The sequence below is a fragment of the Eurypyga helias genome, unplaced genomic scaffold (genome assembly GCF_000690775.1).
Source record: "Eurypyga helias isolate BGI_N326 unplaced genomic scaffold, ASM69077v1 scaffold11642, whole genome shotgun sequence".
NCBI lineage: Eukaryota > Metazoa > Chordata > Aves > Eurypygiformes > Eurypygidae > Eurypyga > Eurypyga helias.
Window position 1 is genome coordinate 9,755 of NW_010237850.1, and position 21,834 is coordinate 31,588.

General features: G+C 43.2%; 1 protein-coding gene across 2 annotated transcripts; it reads left to right on the forward strand.

Moving 5' to 3' along the window:
- Positions 1–1,811: 1,811 nt before the first annotated feature.
- Positions 1,812–18,567, forward strand: PNISR (PNN-interacting serine/arginine-rich protein). Of its 2 annotated transcripts, XM_010147622.1 has the most exons (11): positions 1,812–2,158; positions 3,389–3,574; positions 7,398–7,621; positions 9,247–9,433; positions 9,725–9,915; positions 10,520–10,657; positions 11,721–11,820; positions 12,533–12,586; positions 13,871–14,041; positions 16,680–17,781; positions 18,043–18,567. In XM_010147622.1, the coding sequence occupies exons 1-11, from the start codon at positions 2,071–2,073 to the stop codon at positions 18,071–18,073; spliced, it is 2,472 nt and encodes an 823-aa protein (XP_010145924.1). In that variant the 5' UTR covers positions 1,812–2,070; the 3' UTR covers positions 18,074–18,567. The 2 variants fall into 2 exon arrangements, with proteins under 2 accessions (XP_010145924.1, XP_010145925.1); XM_010147623.1 differs by having other exon boundaries at positions 16,680–18,388.
- The last annotated feature ends 3,267 nt before the right edge of the window (positions 18,568–21,834 follow it).

The following is a 21,834-nucleotide window of genomic DNA, read 5'->3' on the forward strand; positions in this document are numbered from 1 at the left end:
TTTTTCTTACTTCAGAGTGAAAACAGCATGTGAGGCTACTTCTTCTGCTTAGTGTGTGAAATATGTATGTACGAATACTCGGAGAGCTAGGTATGGCCGAGCCAGCTTAAATGTTGCTTTGAGTGCGGTATTAGCCACTCTTACACTTAGCTGGTGTAAACAAAGTTAATTTCCTAGGTACAGATCAAGATGTTAAGAGACAAAAAGAAGACAAAAAAGGATGCTGTCTTCATCCTTTATCTACTAAAGGTTTGAATGTCATAAAGATTACTGAAATAGAAGAAAAAAAGAAAAAACTTAGTTTGGCAAGAAAATATAGTAAAAATAGTGAAGTAGCTTTTGCCCAATACTCCCCCTGTCCCCAAAGTTGATCCCATCTTGTTTAAAGCCACCAAACCCACATTTCTAACTGAATTTTTGAGCCATACCCTTACGGTTTTGTACTGGCTTGAATGTAAGCGATCTCAAAACAGAGGTGATCTACAGCTTTTTAGCTGAAAAGTAAGATTTGACAGAAGCGTGTGAAACACGAGCTTGCGTTCATCCCTGCCCCACCCAGCGCCCCGCAGTGTGATGCACAGCCCTTTTTGTCGGGTGTTTTTGTAGTGTGATGCGCTCTTCCTTGCTGTCATGCGGTTGTTTATATGAGTGTGTAAGCACGAAGCAGGAGATCCCTTTGGGAGCAGGATCCATTCCTAGCAGCTCTTCCTTGCGCCTGCGGAAAGCCGCCCCTGTCCGTGGGTGCACGGGTCCCGCTCGGTGGGAACGGCCGGGGCTCCGTTCCTGGCTGTCCGCCGCCCCTCCGGCACTGGCTGCTCTGGGCTGGTTCCCTCTGCTGCGGACAGGCTGTATTCGTCTGTTCTGAGAGCCATGGCTGGGTCCTGCGTGCTGCTCCTGTGACCTCAGGGAATGGTTTTTCCTCTGTTAATTTTGGAGTGTTTGGTACAGCCTACGCGGGTGATGTTTTTATAGCGTGAGATCGAGGATTCTGTGTGTTGAGTGGTGTGGGGATATATTAATTGACAGTGGGAGGCCTGTTGAAGTTGTTAAGGGACTGGGTAGGACAGAGGAGGCCACACGCAATGTGATCTTACCCATACTGGTGTTTGGGAGCAGTTCCTGGGGTGGAGTGTTCCCAAAACGGTGTCCAGGCTTCGTCCTCAGAAGAGGTGTTAGGGAACAGAGTAGTGCGCACTCTTTGGTCCTCCCTGAGCAGCAGGTTCGGTGTGCACAGGGGTACAAGTGACCGGAAGGGACTGCTATGGCATTATGGACATGCCTACCTGGTAGACTGCTCTGCCTCATGGAATTCTTGCAAAGCTGGTCCTGGGGCTTCACTTAAAGCAGGGGTGTCATCAGGTCCTAGGGCTGCTGCTGCCTGTTCGGTGAGGATACACAACACAGCACCAAAAAATGCTTCTCGTGATCTTAAGGGAACATGTGGTAAATGTGCAGTTATGCAGTGATTTTTTTTTTTTTATTTTATTCTTTCTCAGATTTTCTGACATATGTAAAAATTATAATGAGCTGGTACAATGCATAAAATGCACGTGGACACGCCGTCTTGTACCTGTGCAGTTCTCCAGTGCAACCGTTGGTGATGTGTTTTACCACTCAGTGACTTTCCTTTGTCTTGCTTTACAGCCTTGCATGACACTTGTATACAGAAATACACACCTTTTCCCTGAGAAACAAGCAAGGATATCATTTAAGTAATGTCTTATTTTTTGAGTTACTTTAAATTGCATTTATTGTCAGATGAGTTCTTGTCTTACAAAGTTGTCATATCTCTCCTTGAACCTCGTGTTGTAGTTAATTTCTTTGCCAAAATTGCAGAGAAAGCATACTAGGCTTCTGAAATCTTAGAGTAATACTCTCAGATATTACTCTAAAGGATGAACCATTTCCTCCAGCTTAAAATATTAAGCCAGCATTGCTTCAGCTTGCTTTGCAAGGCTTAACTGTATCTGCAGTTATGTAAGTTTCAGTTATGTGATATTTCATGGGCATCTATTTAAACATACAACTATTATTTTTAGTTGAAATATAGACTATATAAAGACTTAAAAGATGTGGGATCAAGGTGGACAACCTTGGCAGCAATGGCCTTTGAACCAACAGCAGTGGATGCAGTCATTTCAGCACCAGCAAGATCCAAGTAAGTACATAGAAAGCTTTGTGTGTTAATATTTATAATCTGTTGTCATTTGAGTTTTTGAATCTTCGTTACAGAGCATGACTGACAGTTGCTTTTTTGTAGCTGCTCTCAAGATAATACAGTTACAATGCTTTTCTGAGCAACTAGAAAAAAAATAGCAAGCATACATCGATTCCAAATGTTTTGATGTAGTTAGTATGTAATGTGCAAAACACAGGCAAGCAGTTATCCTGGACAAATTATCAACATTTTACCAGTCATACACATCAACATTTAGACTTTATGTGCTTTTACAGAATCTGTATCCCTCTCCATTCTTTAGCCAAGCTGAATCATTTATTTGAGAAAATCTGCTTTTTATTCAGTGCCTGTGTGGCACAATTACTACTGCAGATGTACAGGCAGAAAAAGTCTCACTGGAAGATTTGTATGACACTGTTTTTAGGTTACAGCAGCGATGATCGTGGTCTCTTGTTTGGATTTTTTCCCTCACCAATAAAACTCCATTTTAAACAAGAGGACATAACGTACCTTAAATCGAGAGTGAGGTGACAACAGTTCAGAATTTCATGTGAAATACAGAAATGGAGGCGTGTATTTGATGGTCAGGCACACTGGTTTTACATTGCTTTCTGTCATTTCAGTGTCTGTAACTTCACTAGGGAGATTTCCTGACTTGATCGTGAGCAGAAGACGTACTAGTGTCCTCATCTGAAAGTGCAGTTTAGTTACTTACTGGTAGATGTGGTAGTAAAGAAAAAAAGCGGGGAGAGGACTGTAACATAAAATAGCATTCCAGAAATCAGGGGTTATACAAAGAGTATTCATTGCAAAATGTAGTTTTCTAACTACGTATCTTCCTTACACTTGAATCTTCCTGAATTTAGAATTTAAGGCTATGTATAGTTCTTTCTGATACCAAAATTAGTTTGTTTAGGGAAAAACGTGTATTACTACCACCCATTCTGTGGTGATGTGAACCTAAAATAATCTGCCTTGTGGCATTTTGAACACACGCAGAGAAACTCTACCTCAGCAAGTATGTACACTGACATTTGCTTTCATTTTGTTTCGCTGTACACTGTGAGTAAGGTTTAATGGTGCTCATGATACTTGCTGAAGGTAAACGCTGCCCGCTTTTCTCGAGCAATGAGACATGTAATTGAGAAACAAGTGTAAAACTTCAGACAGGTGAATACTAACCTTCTTAATTTCCTCTGTTTATTTTAGGCCAGATTGACTGGGCTGCATTAGCTCAAGCATGGATTGCTCAGCGAGAAGCCTCAGGGCAACAGAGCGTAGTGGAACAACAAGGAATGATGCCAAACGGACAGGATATTTCAGGAATAGAGTCTGGTCCAAACAGCCATAATAATTTTCAGGGGGATCCCAACTTCAACAGAATGTGGCAGTCAGGTTTGTTTTCCTTACCATTCATTCCCTTGTTTCATGTAATGAAATTTTATTTTTGTCAGATGTTTTTGGGTGTGAACATGCCCTGTCCCCCAGGTATCAAGATGCAGAACTACCAGTTGCATCAACTAATTAGCTGCGTATCACAGCTGCTGCTTTCCAGTCAGGTGGTCCGCAGAACAGGTGACAGTACAGCCACAAAGGTCTGATGACACAACTCCATAATCTCTGTATGAAATAAATAAATAGGGTTTATAATGTACGTATGCAAAAGCTCTTTTTCTGTCCCTGAACGTTGTAGAAAGACAGAATTGCAGTTATAATTATTTCCCTGGATCTCACTCTCACATCTTACGTGTTTCTCAGAATGAAAGAGCATCTGTCACCCTCTCCTGTAGTGTAATACCTGCTTCTGGCACGGCCTTGACGTGGAGGAGGAGTTCACAGCGTCTCTGGCAGATGCTGGCTTTAGGTGTCTTAAAATCTTGAAAAAGGAGATGAGCAAAATCCTGTGTGTGAAATATGTTTTTATTACGTTTCATATACTTAGTGTTTGCCCCTTTGACTTGCCTGTCTGATTGTCATCTGTGAAATCTTGCAGTTACTGTAAGCTAAAGTTGGAGGAACGCTTCTGTTAGTATCTCTTATTTTTGGTTCTTCCTAACTTCCTCAAAGCTTCATTTTTGGCCGAAAATGAATTTTCTTTTCAAAACTTCATAAAACAATACTGGCAATAGGCATGGGCTGGAGATTGGGTACTTCCTGCTAAGGGTTTGTCTGCAGTTGTTTTCTGAAAGGTTTGTTACGTCACCATGCTAATGCGGTTTGAAACGTGTGAGCAAGGTAGGTGGTAGGCCTGCGTGCGTGCCTTCTGTTGTCCTGGTGAAGGCTGCACTTCATGCTTGGTTCTGTTAATGACTGAAACAAGCAAATGTGAATAGTCACAGTGAAAACTGGAGGTGTTAAGCACAGTGTTTAATAAAAGTAGGCTTAAAATGTGGTTGGTGGGTGTTACGCGTGCGTAACAGAAGGGAGGGAGCCACCAGGTTTCACTTAAATTTCACCTACCTGCCCTGGGCTATAAGTTGTTGTAGCCACGTGTAAGGATTTGACCTTTCTTATGTGGCAGCACATAGCGTATTCCATCCATGTTTCTGCTTAGTTAGTAGAGGTTTTCACAGCAATACTGGACAGCTTTGGGTTTCATATGATCCTGTGGTGGTGAGTTCTTCCTCCTATGCTTTTTTGTCTTTGAGGTTAAATAGAATAATATCTGAAGTGGTAGTTTTTGCAGATAGTCATAGCAGCTGCATAATATATTATCTGCATATATATTATAACATTCACAGATAATGTAATATCTGCACAGAATGGTGAAAGTGAGGAAAACATTTCCCTGGTAGCTATAAATGTTTGGTGCCCAAGCTCACCCAGAAAATGCAGAACAGGAAAACATCTTAGACAGAGGAGTGGGAATAATGTAACACCTTTTGTTAATGGGAAACAACGTGCCAATGCATTTTGTTATCACTGGGTGTATCGTGCAGAGAATACGCTGTTTTCCCAGTTTTTTGGCACGCTGATAAACACCGATCTGATACAGATAGAACTCAGCTTCCCATAATTCAGGCATTGTCATTCTTAATGTGTAAAAATAATCACAGCAGGCAAACTAGATCAGTCTGCTAACCAGCAGACAATTCCTTTTGAAGTGATTGGTGTTCCACAAGTGAAGGCAGCACCTGCTGGATGTGAGTTGCGAGCTTCCCGTTGGGTTGACTTGAATTGCACTGGGTGTTTACACAGTGTCAAATGTTAACATGGACACTTAGGAACAGCAACACTTGTAAGCTGTACTTAGAGGATAAAGGATCTGTCCTTTAGAATATTTTGGGAATATTGACTCTGGAAAAAGATTTGATTAATCTGTTAAACATGACCTACCAGGATGACAGTGAGAGTGAAAGGAATGATGCCATTTTTGAACATACCAAAAAAGAACAACCAAGCAGAAAAACTGTGTTAACCCTTTTTAGTTGCTGCAGTAATGGATCCAGTGATCATAGAATCATAGAATAGTTTAGGTTAGAAAAGACCTTTAAGATCATTAACTCCAACCGTTAACCTAGCACTGCCAAGCCCACCACTGAACCATGTCCCTAAGCACCACACCTACACGTCTTTTGAACATCTCCAGGGATGGTGACTCAGCCACCTCCCTGGGCAGCCTGGTCCAATGCCTGACAACCCTTTGAGTGAAGAAATTGTGTATTAAGAAAAATCTAAACATTTCCTAGCACAACTTGAGGCTGTTTCCTCTTGTCCTATCAGTTGTTAACTTGGGAAAAGACATGATCACTTCCCTAGTCCTGCTCGCCACACTGTTACTGATTCGGTTCAGGATGACATTGGCCCCTTCCCTGGAAGTGTTCAGGGCCAGGCTGGATGAGGCTTGGAGCAACCTGGTCTAGTGGAAGGTGTCCCTGCCCATGGCAGGGGGTTGGAACTAGATGGTCTTTAAGGTCCCTCCCAACCCAAACCATTCTTTGATTCTATGATTCTTGGCCATCTGGGCACACTGTCAGCTCATATTCATCGGGCTGTTGACTAACACCCCCAGGTCCTTTTCTGCCGGGCAGTTTTCCAGCCACTTGTCCCCAGGCCTGTAGCGTTGCATGGGGTTGTTGTGGCCCAAGTGTTGGACCCAGCACTTGGCCTTGTTGAACCTCACACAGTTGGTCTTGGTCCATTGATCCAGCCTGTCCAGATCCCTCTGAAGAGCCTTCCTACCCGCAGGCAGATCAAGGCGCCTGCCCAGCTTGGTGTCATCTGCAAACTTACTGAGGGGGCACTCGATCTCCTCATCCAGATCACTGATAAAGATATTAAAGAGAACTGGCCCCAGTACTGAGCCCAGGGGAACACCACTTGTGACCAGACGCCAACTGGATTTAACTATGTTCATCACCACTCTTTGGGCACAGCCATCCAGCCAGTTTTTTACCATGCAAAGAGAATTATGATGCAGATGGGAATGGCAGTAAAAATGCTTTAAATTTTTTTTTAATTAAAGGACTGGATGGAAGGTAGGAGTTAACCTGAGGGGCCAGGTATTAGTTCTGGTTATCAGTGAAAGTTAGAAGGTAGTTCTGTCACAGCCTCTAACTACCTGTATAGTGGATAGAGTTTTTAGACTGATTTCCTAAGATGACAAAGCTTATGGCCACATGAGTTACTAATTCTTTCCTTAAACCCTTGTCACTCTGGTAGCCAGTTGTAACTTACGTTTGAGTGCTTATGGCTATAGCTTATGCTGGGACCTCTGCTGGAGATTGGAGAAGCCAGGGAATCATCCGTTACCAAGACAGAAGGCTTTGGGAAGCAGGTTTCAGGGGTTCTGCTGCTCACAAAACCGTTTGCCTTCCATAATAGGTCTTTTAAGTCTATTATGCAAAGGAATAAAATAGCTCATTATTTTGAAAGCTGAAACAACATAGAAGTAGAGAAGTAAAAGCAGTTCTTTAACAGTTTACACAATTTGTAAGTGCTATGGTAGGCTCAGTATCACTGGAAAATTTATAAAATCAAACTTATATTATCTCTGTTTGTCCAGTTCTGTGCATCCCACACCCCCATCTCTTAGTTCAGCTACATCTGTCATCCAGCTGAGGAAGTTACAGAGACAGTATAATACAGTCTGTAGGTTGATGATTATCGTCTGTGCTGCTTCAAGGAACCTTGTGCTAAATACAAGAACACTGAGTGATTAGTGCCTTGTGTAAATCATACTAACTTGGTATTGAATTGTATTCTAAATCCCGAACAGAATGGGGAATGCCTCACCAACCCCCTCACCCTCCTCCAGATCAGCAGTGGATGGCTCCAACCCCCGGTCAAATGGAAATTGTTCCTCCATCTGAAGACAGCAACAGTCAGGACAGTGGGGAATTTGCTTCTGACAACAGGCATATATTTAACCAGAACAATCACAACTTTGGGGGACCTCCCGATAACTTTGCAATGGGGCCAGTGAACCAGTTTGACTATCAGGTGAAACATATTTGTTGCTTTAATATTGTAGACGCGCAGAGTCCCTTCCGTGGAGGTGTTCCTCTAATATCATCTAGCGGCGACTTTCATTCTTCAGTTCTACAAACATCTACAGAATCTGTTATCTGCTAAGATACATTTTTACCAGATACTTTACAGAAGAGACTTTAGGGTGTTGATGTTTTTTTTTCTATGCTAGTAATGAGAAGTGGATGTTGTTTGCGACATTAAAATGAATCACTGTGTTCCAGTATATAAATTAACATTATGTAGTTTTGTGTCTTTAAAAAAAACAAGAGGACGGAAAAAAAATATCAGAAATTTATACTTAAAGACATCAGATAATGTACCATAGGGAACCGTCCTGTGTTTGCAGGGAGATAGACTGGATGATCCGTTGGTCTCTTCCATATCTATCTACTGTGATTCTTTGAATAAACAATGGCATTTCTAAAAAATCCACATCCAATTTTTTCTTCGTTCTGGCATACAAGTTGTGTAGCATAATAAACCTGTAGGTGGTTTTAGCACTAATAAGAGCAGGGGGGATTGCACAAATCCTTAAACACAAAGAAGTTTTGGATCTTTGCCCTATTTTCAGTATTTTTCTTTCAAAACCCTTGATGTGAATGACCAGCTGTACCTGTTAAAATACCTTCCTCCCGTTCGGGAGCACACGCAAGGGACAACGGGCAGAAATGTGTTTCTGTCTTCTGGCCTGCTCTATGATTAAATTCCCGTGTTCTGCACTGTTGTTAGGAAGTGAATCGTTGTTTTCAGAGACGCCTGCTCGTGATAAATTTCCTTTGTTTACTCTTGTGGGACCAACCCTTAAAATTAATTTCTCTAGGTACTGCAGAAAACTTGTGCAGTGAGTAACAGAGGGATGCTTGACCTGAAATGGTAGTGGAAGAGTGCTTCTGCCACCTGGGACTTAGATAGTCAGTGAAACATAATAAAAAGTACTCCAAGCTATAACTTACTTTCTAAACACTCTCCTCTTAAATAGTTTCATTAGGCATTTCTGGACAACAAATATTAAAATAAACCCCCCCCCTCGTGTATGCTTCAAGACTTGTGGCTTTTGGACTTGCTCAGACCCCAGGGGCTGCACTGAACTTGGGTGTCTTTGCACGGGGTAGGTCAGTCAGCCTTACCAGTAACGCCTGCGAGTGGTCACTGGAAAGCGCACAGTGCACAATCCGTTTGTAATAAAAGCTGGAAGTCCTTATTTTTGTCCTCATCTCGTAGTTTCAAGGAAAGGCTGCTAACGTAGCTAGGCTTAAAAACCTTAACTTTGTATGCTCTTCGTTTAACTGCATGCTCTGACGGCAAAGACACTGCTGGAGGTAGATGGTGATTGCCGGGCTGAATGTTAAGCCCAGCGTGAAAGGAGATTGGTTGAAGCCCTTCCAGCTTCATTAGTATCCCCGCTTAAACCCAAGTTTACTCGTTAAATACTTAGGGAAAACTTGTTTCTCGGGGACCACAGAAAAAGAGATTGAGAGATCTCTCTAGCCTAGAAATCATGGATTCCTACTTGCATGGATTTCTGTAGACCGACTTGCGCACATGCTGTATTTAGTGCTAAGAGTGAAGAAAAATAAACTGCATTACTCTTTCAGCATGGGGCTGCTTTTGGGCCACCTCAAGGTGGATTTCATCCACCTTATTGGCAGCCAGGACCACCAGGGCCGCCAGGTCCGCCAGCACCTCCTGCACCTCCTCAAAATCGAAGGGAAAGACCCTCGTTCAGAGACCGACAGCGCTCACCTATTGCGATGCCTGTGAAGCAGGAGCCTCCGCAGATTGGTACATGTTAACCACTCCTTAATGAAAAAACGTAAAAGCTGAGTTTTGAAAAGAATCGGAGAATTTGAGGACTTTTATTTCTTTTCTTTTAGTAAAGTAAAAAAGAAGGGAAAGAAAAGACGATTGTAAATGGTTTTTTCCCCAGAATCGGGTGTGTGACTTGTTTGGATTGGGGTGGAGGGTTTGCTGCTTCATTCTTGGTTGTTAGTTTTGGTGGTGGGGTTTTTTTTAATTTTTAGGAGGGGAAGGTTTTTTTTTCATCTTATGAAACTGTAACTCTTGCTTATGTAGATGCGGTGAAGCGTCGAACTCTGCCGGCCTGGATTCGTGAGGGCCTGGAAAAGATGGAACGAGAAAAGCAGAAAAAACTGGAAAAAGAGAGGATGGAGCAACAACGCTCACAGATGTCTAAAAAAGAAAAGAAGGAAAGTGAGGAGACTGAAGAAGGGGAAGGCCCACGGTTACCTCAGAAGAGTAAATTTGTAAGTAGAAGGGTTTGCTGTTTGCTCAGGTTTGTATTTTCTGAAAGTTATCAACTGCTTCGTCTCTTCCAAAGAGAGACTGTGGATTCTTGGTTATCTCTTCCTTTTGGTTGCTTAAAGTCAAGCTCGGCTGCTGCTTTGTTGGTATTTGATTGGTGTTTTGAAGATGTTAACGTCTGAGTGGTAAAAGTGTATTATTTGATCTGTAGTAGCAAAGAAACAACGTTGAAATTGGGCTTTTTTCTTTTCTGTATTTTAGGAAAATACATGGGCTTTGAAGGCTTGAATTCTGAATCAGTAGCTGAACAAATTCAGATACCTGTATTTACTAAACTGGGCCCATTTAGGTAGCCTGGTTCTGCCTTCACGTTAGCATTTATCTCATTTGCATTTCTCAGTGCCTGTCTAGCAGTGAACTGACAACTATGTAGTTACTTATCTCACGTGGTTAGAGAGGTGCCTGCGTGTTTATTAGGAGGGGAGAAAATAGATAACTGTAATACATGTTTCAGTACAAAGTAAATCAAGTTGGCTGTCATAAATAGAAACTAAGGAGATGTACGTGTAAGTTTTTTTCCTGAAATGTATGCTGCTGTTTTTGTAGGACAGTGATGAGGAAGAGGAAGATGCTGAAAACACGGAAGCTGTAAGCGTTGGGAAAATCAGCAGGAGTCCATCCCCAGCTCCTCAAGAGGAGCAAAGTGAACCAGAAATGACAGAAGAAGAAAAGGAGTATCAAATGGTATTAATAATGTAGTTCTTGCTAAGTATTTCTGTCTGTTTGCTGTTGTTTTTCAGGCATAGCAAAGTAAAACACTTCTTCTCTGCCCGATGCTGTCAGTGGAGGCATAGTACACGTCGTGCAGTAAAGCAGGGTTATATTTGCATGTCTGTTCGTAACGCTGCCTTTCTCATACAGACCAGGCTATAGGTTGTAGAACTCGTACTTAGCACAGTAGCGAAGGAACCTAATGACTGTAATCTTTGCATCGATTGTTACTAATTCTGTGGTTTGGCTTAACTTGTGAAATTCCTGAAAACTTCAGATGGTTAAACACACACATCTGAAATCTGTGCTTCAACCTCAGCTCCTGTGAAAGGGAATTAAAGAAATGCATTCTTGCAAGGAGGCGCCAGAAACATAAGTCCTAGAGCAGCAGCAGTTTCACTGTGTCTGCAGAAACCGCGCACTTTGAAATCATAGCTGGATGCTAATTGTACAGCTGAAACCCTGTTAATGAAGGCCCTGAATTCTAAAAGTTTGATGAATGTATTTTTGTAGAGCACGTGCCCAGGCTGAGCAGCTTTGGAGACCTCCATACCAACACTGCAATTTTTGTAGTAAATACGTAATAATGAAGGCCTGTATAAGTAACCTCTGAGGGTTTTTGCAGGATTGGGGCCAGTGAGGCAGCATGCCCGTCATAAACGTGCTCTTTATTCTTGACATGAACAAATGGGATCGGTCTAAATACATTTCTGATTTCCATATTCATTGGGTGTATCATCTTGGACATCAGAAATCAGTGCCCTGGATAGCTGCATGTAACACAGGTGGATACAGTTCACGGTCAAAATACAGACAGTTTTGAAGTCAGGTCAAATTTAAACAGTTTCAGACTTCTGTTTTGAGGTCATGTCTGTTGAAAGAAGTCATTAAATGAGACAGCAGGAGAGTACTTTCATAGCCATCAAAAGAAGTGAAGTTAACGTAACCTGAATTATAGATTGAAGCTAGATACGATTTGAATGTGGCATTTATTCAAGACGTTTTAGCCTTTAATGGTGTGTACAATTTTCTTCAGATGATGCTGACAAAAATGCTGCTGACAGAGATTCTCTTGGATGTCACAAATGAAGAAATTTATTACGTGGCCAAAGATGTTCACCGCAAAGCGACTAAAGGTGTGCCAGGCCTTTTTTATTTTTCGTTTTGTTTAGTTTCTTCAGTGAATATTCTATATTTGCATGTCTCTAGAACATTTAACCTCCATAGTGATCCCCCAAGAACAATTCCAGTATAATGCATCCAGCTTGGTAGAGTTCAAATCCAGTAATTGTGTACTGTTGTCCCGTGCAGTGTATTGTGAGTTACTTCAGTTACTCCATTTCTTTCATACAGTTCATTTATGTAGTTAAAACGGTACCTGTGTGTCAGTGACTCTTGAGTTGTAGCTGTTTCTTAATGCTATCATCTTTATTTCGAGTTCGTAGCTGTTCAGAAACGAAAAGAGACAAACTTTGAGTCCTCAATTAGTTTCACTTTCACTATTAATGTGTTGTGCTTACATAACAGATTGTTTTTTAACGTAACCGAGTTAATCTAAATATGTAACTACTGAAACTTGAAAATTATGCGCAGATGCTGTAACTTGGGAAGTGATTTATGAATATATATTTTGGTTTTTTCTGTTCACTGTTAATTTGCAGTTAAATTGTAAATCTTCGTGGTCAGAAAACTAGAACTGGTTTTAAATGGATGATGCGTTTTTAATGTTTCTTCTCTCCCTCCAAAGAACAGCAATAGTAGTAGATTTAACAATACCATAGACTCATGACTATGAAATCGTGGCTATTTGTGTTAACATGTTGTTCCTGTTGTTGATGTGATACAAAGCTCCTGCAAAACAGCTGGCACAGTCCAGTGCACTGGCTTCTCTCACTGGACTCGGTAAGTATGTTCCTTATTTTTGAGAGGGCTTAAAGGGGGAGTTTCACTCTTGCCTTGCGTTTCTAGAAATTGCATTTTGAAACTAGATTTTAACTGCCCAGGACTGTGGGTCACTTTCGGATAACGTGATCATTATCATCAGCACCTTTGTTCCACAGGTGATCCTACTGATATACGGGGGATGGTTTTTGGAGTAAAGGACTAGTCAGTGTGAGTTAGAATATTAGAATCTTCCCCCAGTTTTGAAAATACATGAAAACTTTAGATGAATTTACTTTTCCAAGTACGATTGTTTCAGAAGCACGCCACAGTCGTCACAGCATACTGTTTTATATTCTTCCTCTATTTTGATCCATCCAAACAAGAAGGGAAGGTTGACAGAGAAATGTCAAAGTCCATAAATAAAAACGCTGTAGTCTTTGGAATTACTGTGTTATTGAAAAGTGACATAAGCACAGAGGCTTCCATATCATATAATACCAGAAACAACAACACAGGAAAAAGAGGTTGAAATTCCAGCTTGAGACACAACAGCCAAAGATCTTTCCCAGCATGCTCGTTATCGTGTAAAACATACTGCAGCAGTGTCGCTGATCACTTACGTGTTCGTTACCTGGAGTTCTGGTGAATTAGAAGGAATGTTACCACCACAAGTACTCACGTGTTTTAAAGCTAACTCGGTAAAGATCACAAGAACCTCAGACTGACAGAAAGTAAAATACCCCCATGTCAGATGTCTGAACTGACTTTTTCTTACTGGTCCAGTAGTTACTAATATCTCTAGGGGAGAGGAAAGTCGGTTTCTGTCCCACCTCGCACCTATCCAAGTGCAGTGTTTTCTAAACCAATAGAGAAAAATTGATACGGCTTTCAGAATTTCTGTAGCCTTCAGCCTTAGGCGGCTGAAGTAATTTCAGAAATGTCCTCTGGGAAAGGTCCCAGACATTTGCTCTCCAGGTGCTGATACAGAGGCAGGCACTGTTACAATCTCCACAGGGAGCTTTTGCCCTTCCATACAATGGAAAAAGTACCGTGATCACAGTGGTTGCTCATCGAAAATAGACGAGCTGTTCCAGAAGGAGTAGACCCAGGCAGTGAGCGTCAGTGCAGATATGGGGCCTTGATCACACCAGCCAAACAACGCTGGCACTTAGCAGAATGAGGTGACTTCTTCAGAGGAGAGGAAGTGGAGGAAGGGCAATGTTACTCTCCTCTTTGCCCCACAGAAATATTAAGAACAAAGCTTAATCTTTCCTTGTGATAGACTGGCCTTTATGCACGCAGGTGGACTGGGTGGTTATGGATCAGGAGACAGTGAAGATGAGAGGAGTGACAGAGGCTCTGAATCATCTGATACTGATGATGAGGAATTACGACACAGAATCAGGCAAAAACAGGAAGCATTTTGGAGAAAAGAGAGAGAACAGCAACTGCTACTAGAAAAACAGCTGGAAGGTAAATCACATCTTTCACTGTGCTGCTGTATGTGGAGTTCACTGCTTAGTGTATGAAATTGGTGGGAGAGAAAAATGCGTTTTCAGCCAAAAACTCCGAAGCAAAATTCAGAACTATTGTTCTTTTAACTAAGAAAATTTTAAGAAAACAGATGCTTGAGCTGCTTGATCAGTGGGGTTTGCTTCTTTTCTCTAATAAGAAAAATACCCACGTAGTGTTTTCCATAAACTGTTCTGCTTCAGGGTTGAAAGAGCTGATGTGGTGCGCATATCTATCTGTATGCTATGGGTACTGTGCTGTAGAAATAGTAGTGTTGCTTTATCAAAATGCGTGTGTGTGTATAAGCTATTTTTAGAAAATTATTAGTGCCTCAGTTTTGACTGGGGGATAGATTTCACCTGTCTGCACCAGGTTGATGTAAACTCGAGTCCTTAAAGTTGTGTACTCAAAGTATACGAAGCGCATCTTGCGTCATCTGAAGAACTTGCTTTTCTGTTACAGAAGATGGACAGTTTCCTTTGGCTTTTTATTTCAAAGGCCTGGAAATAAGACATACGGATCCCTTGATAAAAAGCTGAACCAGCTAAGCTTTTGATTTCCTTAATATTCCTGTCTCTCTCCACATGTTTTAAGATTTATGGATGAAAAGATAGCCATAGGGGGACTGACTGAGAGGTGGCCTATGATCTCTGTCCTCCTGGTGCAGGAAGCCAGGTGTCAGTCTGGGGACATCTCCATGGGGCTGTTTACAGAAATACACATCTAGGGTGAAGAGGCTGATTCTGCACATCCAAAATACCGAAGAATGCTAAATGCAGGGTCTCATTTGTACTGGCATTTAGGAAAGGCAGAAGATTTCTAATACGCGGCACAGCATCTTCTAACGTACGCTGGCTTCTGTCTGTGGTACCCAATAACTTGGGGACCAGGTGGAATTGTTTCCTGGGTTGAATTTGATCATCACATGCCATTTGGATCACTCTGGGTTTCTGGATGCAGTTTTATTCACTAAGTTAATCCAGGAAGTGGTGGCCCACATCAAAAGGCCGTTTTTTGGCTAAAAATGTTGTATGTTGGATATTTTTTCTGGCCTAACTTTAAAATGGAGGAGGAGATAAACTTGGCTAGGGATGCAGAGGTTGAACAGAAATAAGTAGAGTGTTTCTTATGTTGGAAACTTCTCTGAAGGTCAGAATTTCTTTATCTTGCTCTATGAAAATCGTGGGCTGATACTCATAGTATCACAGAATGGTTTGGGTTGGAAGGGACCTTTAAGATCATCCAGTTCCAACCCCCCTGCCATGGGCAGGGACACCTTCCACTAGACCAGGGGGCTCAAAGCCTCATCCAGCCTGGCCTTGAACCCTTCCAGGGATGGGGCATCCACAGCTTCTCTGGGCAACCTGTTCCAGTGCTTCACCACCCTCTCTGTGAAGACTTTCTTTTGATATCTAATCTAAACCTCCCCGCTTCCAATTTAAACCCATTACCCCTTGTCCTGTCACTACAGGCCCTTGTAAAAAGTCCCCCCCAGCTTCCTTGTAGCCCCTTCAGGTACTGGAAGGCTGCAATAAGGTCTCCTCGGAGCCTTCTCTTCTCCAACTCTCTCAGCCTGTCCCCATAGCAGAGGTGCTCCAGCCCTCTGAGCATCTTCGTGGCCTCCTCTGGACTCGCTCCAATTGGTCTATATACTCATATACTCATCATGTTGCTTTCAAGAAATGCATTTTTAATTCTTTTGTTGTCTTCTTAGCACGTTTATAGTATTTGCTGACGACCAAGCTTGCATATAGTCTCAGCTGACATCTGCTTTTTTGTTTTGTAAGAGCTTCACCGTGCTGTGGTCTTAATTTTTGAACTGAGTCTTAAGCAAAGAATCATCTACACGTCTCCTTTTTATGCTATCCTTCCCTTCCTTGGAATTCATTGGCCATAAAACCTGTGAAAAACAAGGAAAATGTAAATTGTAGTAGTAATGTGAAATGTAAATTGCTTGTACTAGTTAGCATTTAGGATTAATGTAAGGTATCCTTGGAGAACACCGTAAATCCAGGATTTGCTTTCAAGAACCAAACATGTGTCGCTCAGCAGAAGGTACTTCTCTGAGACTGTTTTTGGGTCATGAGGCCTACAAAACATACAGGTACAGCCAATGCTGTTCTGAGGTTGAGAGGCCCCCCGGTGCCCTTTGTGGGCATCAGGCAGTGGTTACTGAAGCCCAGAGGAACGGGGCCGGAAGGAAGGCAGGAAGCGTAGGTACAGCTGGAGGAGCGCTGTAGGAAGGAGAAGGGGAGAATCGGGCGCGTCGGAATGTTGCGGGAGGAAAAAGTATGTGCGCGTGGGTGAACTGGGGAGCTGTGGCGCTCCAGGATATCATCTTACAGCTCTGAAACCTGAAATAACCTCAGGGACTTGTCCCAGTGTCTGGGTCGTACGCTGCTTCTGAACCAGGGGGACAACTCTTCTAGCACTGTAAAAACGTAAGTTGTTTGGGAGGTGGTTGGTGTGAGGGCAGTCTGTTAGTTATAAGTATTACGGAAGGTGCTTGGAAATTCGGTGTTGCCAAAAGTGACAGTATGGAAGGTATTACTCTGAATTAATTGCACTTTTCTTTTGTGTACTTTCTTTTTCCCCCCAGAAGAAAAGCTACAAAATGAAAGAATTTCAAAAGAGATGAATGAATTTATCAACAAAGAACAAAATAGTAACTCAGCATCCCAGGATGCAAGAGAAACGGAAGCAGATATGGTTCATGAAAAGAAAAGATCTCCAAACGCAATCGCACCCGATCTAGAACTCAAGAAAGAGGGTAAAGAGAGGACAGGAAGGAGCGGGTCGCGAAGCTCTAGCAGCGGCAGCACTAGCAGCAATAGCAGAAGCAGTAGCAGTAGCAGCACTGTATCTAGCTCGTCCTACAGCACCAGCTCAGGTAGTAGTCGCAGCTCGTCGCGTTCTTCCTCCCCTAAAAGGAAGAAGAGACACAGCCGCAGTAGGACGCCTTCACACAAAGTCAGGCGCAGCAGGAGCAGGAGTTATTCCCACAGAAACAGGAGAGAGAGGAGTAGGAGCAGGGAGAAGATGAGGGAAAGGAGGAGATCTAGTAGAAATCGCAGCGCTGAAAGAGGGGAGAGGCGAAGAAATCAGAGCCCCTCGAGGGAGAGAAGCTGGGATAGGCGTAGAAGCAGCAGCCGTTCCCGAGACAGGCGCGCTAACCGTGCGAGCCGCAGCAGAAGCAGGGATAGGCGTAAAGCCGAAGAGCAGCGCAGGAGCCCTACGGGAAATAGGCACAAGCATAAAAGTGAGGGCAAAGATCAGGAGAGGAAGAAGGAGCAGGGCGGAGGGGTAGATAAGGACAGGAAAAAGAACAGAGAGAGGGAGAGAGAGCAGGAAAAAAGAAAAGATAAGCCCAAAAAAGAGGAAAAGGAAAGTAAGGCTGGCAATCACGAGGACATTAGATTAAAGAGAAAAAGAGACAGCGAAAGAACTTTCTCTCGTGGCGAATCGATTTGTGTGAAAATAATCAGGCAGGATTCCAGACAAGAAAGCAAAAGAGTCACTACCAAAGATAGCAAAAAAGGGTCAGGCTCCGAATCTAGTGCGAGGAGTAGTTCTGAATCGCCGGGAAGCAGCAAAGAAAAGAAGGCTAAGAAATCGAAGCACATTCGGTCATGCTCCCTGGAGAAATCTCAAAGGTCTGGTAAGAAGGCAAGCCGCAAACACAAGTCTAAGTCACGATCAAGGTAGTATACTTTTTAAGTATTTTGTCTGACTTTTTCTTTTATTTTTTGGTATTGGTCTTCATGTGTACGGCATAGGAACTTCTTTTTTTTTTTTAATAAAGTATGGCATTTATTAGATTTTTTTTTTTTTTTGCTTTAGGCAAAAGTAACTTGGGAAAAATCTTTAAAAACTATTAATTACTAAACGTGAAGGGTGTGTGGGTTTGGGCACCTTTTACTTTTTCCCGATTAACTTTTTCCCCCTTTTCCTTTATTTTTCAGATCGACGACTCCTCTTCGTCGTAAACGCTGAGGAATTTATGGCACCAGTGCTATGATGTTTAAAAATTCCATGAGTTATAAAAGGCTTGTCTCATTATAGAGGCACATTGTGGCTACGTAGGTGAAACCAGAATCCTTTTTTTATCTGTAAATAGGTGTATTTTTTCCAAATGCTGCTCAGAATTAAATACCTACTAGGATTTCTTTGTATCACATTTTTTCAAGAACGGTAGTGCTTATGAAGAATATAAACCAGGCCATTCTCTTTCAGCTGTAATGTTCTTAAAATTACTATTGAATGTACTGTGATGTCAATAAAGCTCTTTAGTTCATTTTTTGTTTAAAATTCTTGCACCTGAATTTTGTGTTAAAATTGTAAAAGGAACTTTTTAAAAAGGAAAAAAAAAGGCAGCTTTTTTTTTTCTTTGGTATGACAGATTTTTAAAGAACTTGAAAAAAAGATTTTAACGTAAAACAGTTGTCAGAATATGTAATCCATGGACACGATGAGATGAATCTCTTGGGGGGGTGGAAGGACAAAGAAAAAGACCCCTTATTTTTTTTTTTTCTTCAGATATGTGTAATAGATTTCCAATAACCTTTTTATTTGGACTAGCGAGTAATATATGCTGTGTGTGTAACCTGCGGGTCGCTGTAATACAAGCTACACTTCACCAGGCGGAACCCCATTAGGAATTACGTGCAACTAACGGATCCTTGTGCAACAGTGTTGAGCTCTGGAACTATATTCCTCACTCAGTTTGCAGAGAGAACTTTCCGGATGTTCGGGGCTATTACAGGAACAAGAATCAGTATTTTAGATGCTTTTATGGAATGTGTTTATGAATGGTGCTCAGTACACATTAGAAAACTGACAGTAGGTTCACTTTACACCCATTAACTGTGTAGGAAACGTGAAAGCTGGTTATTTTAGTTAGTGTTATGAGGGTTGTCATTCCTGTAAAGCTGACACATCGATTATAGACAGCAGGGTAAGTTAAAGTTTTGTTTTTAATAGCACCATAAGGTGAAAAGAGGTCACTGATCTCCTCCTCCTTCAGGAGATGAACTGTGTCTGTTAGTAACAAGAGTGAGAAATAATACTAGTTTAAAAAAAACCAAACCCAAGCCCCACCCCCCCGCACAAAAAACCAGCCAAAAAGCCCTACAAAACCCAAACCAGCGATACAGAACCCCTAGGCCAGCGGCTCTTTTGGAAGAGCAAAAAAAAAGGAGGTCTGTGCCTGGAAGGTCTGGCGCGACACCCCGTGTGTGAAAGGCAAAGGGCTTACTTTGATGCTGAGGTCCCGCTGATGGCTGGATCTTCTGCGGAAGGAAGGGCACGAGCGCAGGCAACGGGCAGAGTGCGTCTCTGCGAGCGGGTTACTCTGTTCAGCTGAAGTGAGAACTTGGCTACGCGGCGCTTTCTCCAGTGCAGTTTTCTTCGGAAGTTAGATGGGGAAGTGAACCGCTTCGACCGTACGTTGCTAGTCAGGCTGAAGGCTGGTGAACACCCGCGTGTGGATCGAAACACTGTGACGCATAAATAATTAGTTAATCAGTTACAAATAGCACACACCCACCCCCCCAGTGAAGTCCTGTTACACAGAGTCAGCAGTCATACCTCCTAGCAAGACAAGGCATGATTTGCAACACACCCCTTCCACTTGTGTTGGGATGGGCAGAAGTAGGGGTGCACTGATCCCATCCCAGTGCGCTATTGGCTCTTGGCACGAGTGAGGATTTTTGGAAAAGCAGGTGGCGTAACAATTGGAAGGATGGAGAGAGAGAGAGGGAGAAACCAGATTCAAGTTTATGATAAGCTATTGAGGAATACAGTTCCCGTGACGCATTGCATTTGATTTTCAGTTCAGATTTTATATTCTCTGTCTAATAATAAAAAAAGACTCTGTATGAAAAGCTTTATATACTCTGCCAACAACTGGAATTCTGTCACTTCCTGTAAATATGGGAATTATTTTTTTGACACAAGCGCACTTCTATGGGTAGTGACTGTATGCCAATAAAAAGAGCATACGATCTCTGTCTTGAAGCGTTTCAGACGTCTTACTGGACGGCGTGCTGGGCACACAAGTCGAAAAGGCATCGGCGCCGTGTCAGCTTCCCCTCCCTTAGCCGCCTGCGTGTTGCGGGGACTCCTGCCTGAACGCCCGTCGGCGACAGAGGCTAAAATAACACCTGGTCTCCGATTCCGTACATCTGAAGCCAATCCTGAAATTAAAACACGTGTAGATAACGTCCAAAAATGTGAATGTATCATTTTGGAAAAGTCTAAATTGGGGCGTGGCTCACTTCTTTCACGGTTTAAAATAAACAGTGCCAAAACAGCGCGGTGCCGCGCGGGAGAGGCGGGAGGCACAGCGTGGAGTGCTGTGCTGCAACATGACGGTCAGAGGCGGTTCTCTGGACAAAACGTTTTTAATAAGGGATGGTGCAGAATGAAGTGCAACGTGGTGTCCGTGCAGCAGCAAAGCCTCTCTGAGCATGGACCCCACGGTGCCCCTTACGCCATCTCGGAACAGGGACCGGCTGGATCGGCCAAAGCAAGAGCAGTTGGGTAGAACGTTCCAGCTTCAGAGACGGAGCAGCTACACAATTCCTGAAATACGGCACAATAACTGCTTTGGGGAAAAAAACCCTGTTGTTATTTGCGTCTCTGAGGCTCTGTCTTGGAGCTGTTGGAGTCTGCTCAAAGTCTGTGCTTAGTCACAGAAAAATGGAGCAGCTACCTCTAGTTTAAAACCAGCTTAGCCTGTTAAGGAACTTGGTGGCGTACATGTCTTCAATTGCTTGTTACTCATCATTTTAAAAATCACAAATATAAAAGCAAAAGCAACGTAAGGACTGGCTCGCTGGCTCCAGATTTTGCGTTGACTTGGCTAAAAGTAGCAAATCACCTCGTGTGAGTGACACGCCGAAGCACGCTCTGAAGGAAGGCTGGGGTTTGCGTGTCGAGGAGACCGTGTGCCGTCGCACAGAGGAATTCTCTGAGCTCTGCGTTCTCAGTAGCTGTGAGGTGTGCACAAACGGCGCGCGAGTCCGCTGCCGGATGAGAGCCGGCGGGTAGAGAAGTGGTGCATGTGCTCACTAGGCAGGTTTGCCCTGTATTTAATTGCTGACGAAACAAGCTGCTTTGAGACCTTTCAGTAGTCCTCATTTAGCTTTTTTTTTAAATAAAAAATTCCCAACTTCAACTAGCAGAGGAATTGGACTGTTTACAGGAGACCTGTAAGCGGGCAGATTCCAAGCAGCGAGCGTGGCCGCACTGAGCAAGGTCAGTTCCTGGGACAGGCTGGCATTACAGAGCGGGGCGCACGGGTCAGACCGTGACTGCATACACTATTCCAGCCCTGCTGCCCGGAGGGTGCTGCTGCCTCCCATCTGGGGATGCCAGGTCTGCTGGGCAGGGAGCCTGGAAGCAGGCCAGAGCTGCCAGATCTGACTTCATGGCTGACCCCTACTCCTGCTCCGCTCCCTTCCAGCCAGCTCTGGTTTTCATGGGACTTCCCATGATTCCTGCAGCTCAATACAGTGTCAGAAAAACAATTGTTTTTAAAAACCGGCTTAATTATTGAGCATTTAGGCGCGTTAAGCTAGCTCATTGCAGGGATCTGAAGATGCTGAAGCCCACGGAGGGGCAAGAGCTCCCTGTGTCTGTTGGCTCCGAACCGCTGGAGCCTCAGTTCGGGGCGCTGGGTGAGGGAGCAGGGAAGGCAGCCTTGTCCCTCCTTGGTCTGCAGGCCGCGGCGGGCGGCCCCTGCAGTGGGCAGC

Excerpts from the sequence above, each read along its gene's own strand:
- PNISR (XM_010147622.1), top strand. The coding sequence starts at position 2,071 with ATGTGGGATCAAGGTGGACAACCTTGGCAGCAATGGCCTTTGAACCAA. Across the intron at positions 11,821-12,532 it reads TCACCGCAAAGCGACTAAAG|CTCCTGCAAAACAGCTGGCA; the intron begins GTGTGCCAGGCC and ends TGTGATACAAAG. Across the intron at positions 17,782-18,042 it reads AAGTCTAAGTCACGATCAAG|ATCGACGACTCCTCTTCGTC; the intron begins GTAGTATACTTT and ends TTTATTTTTCAG.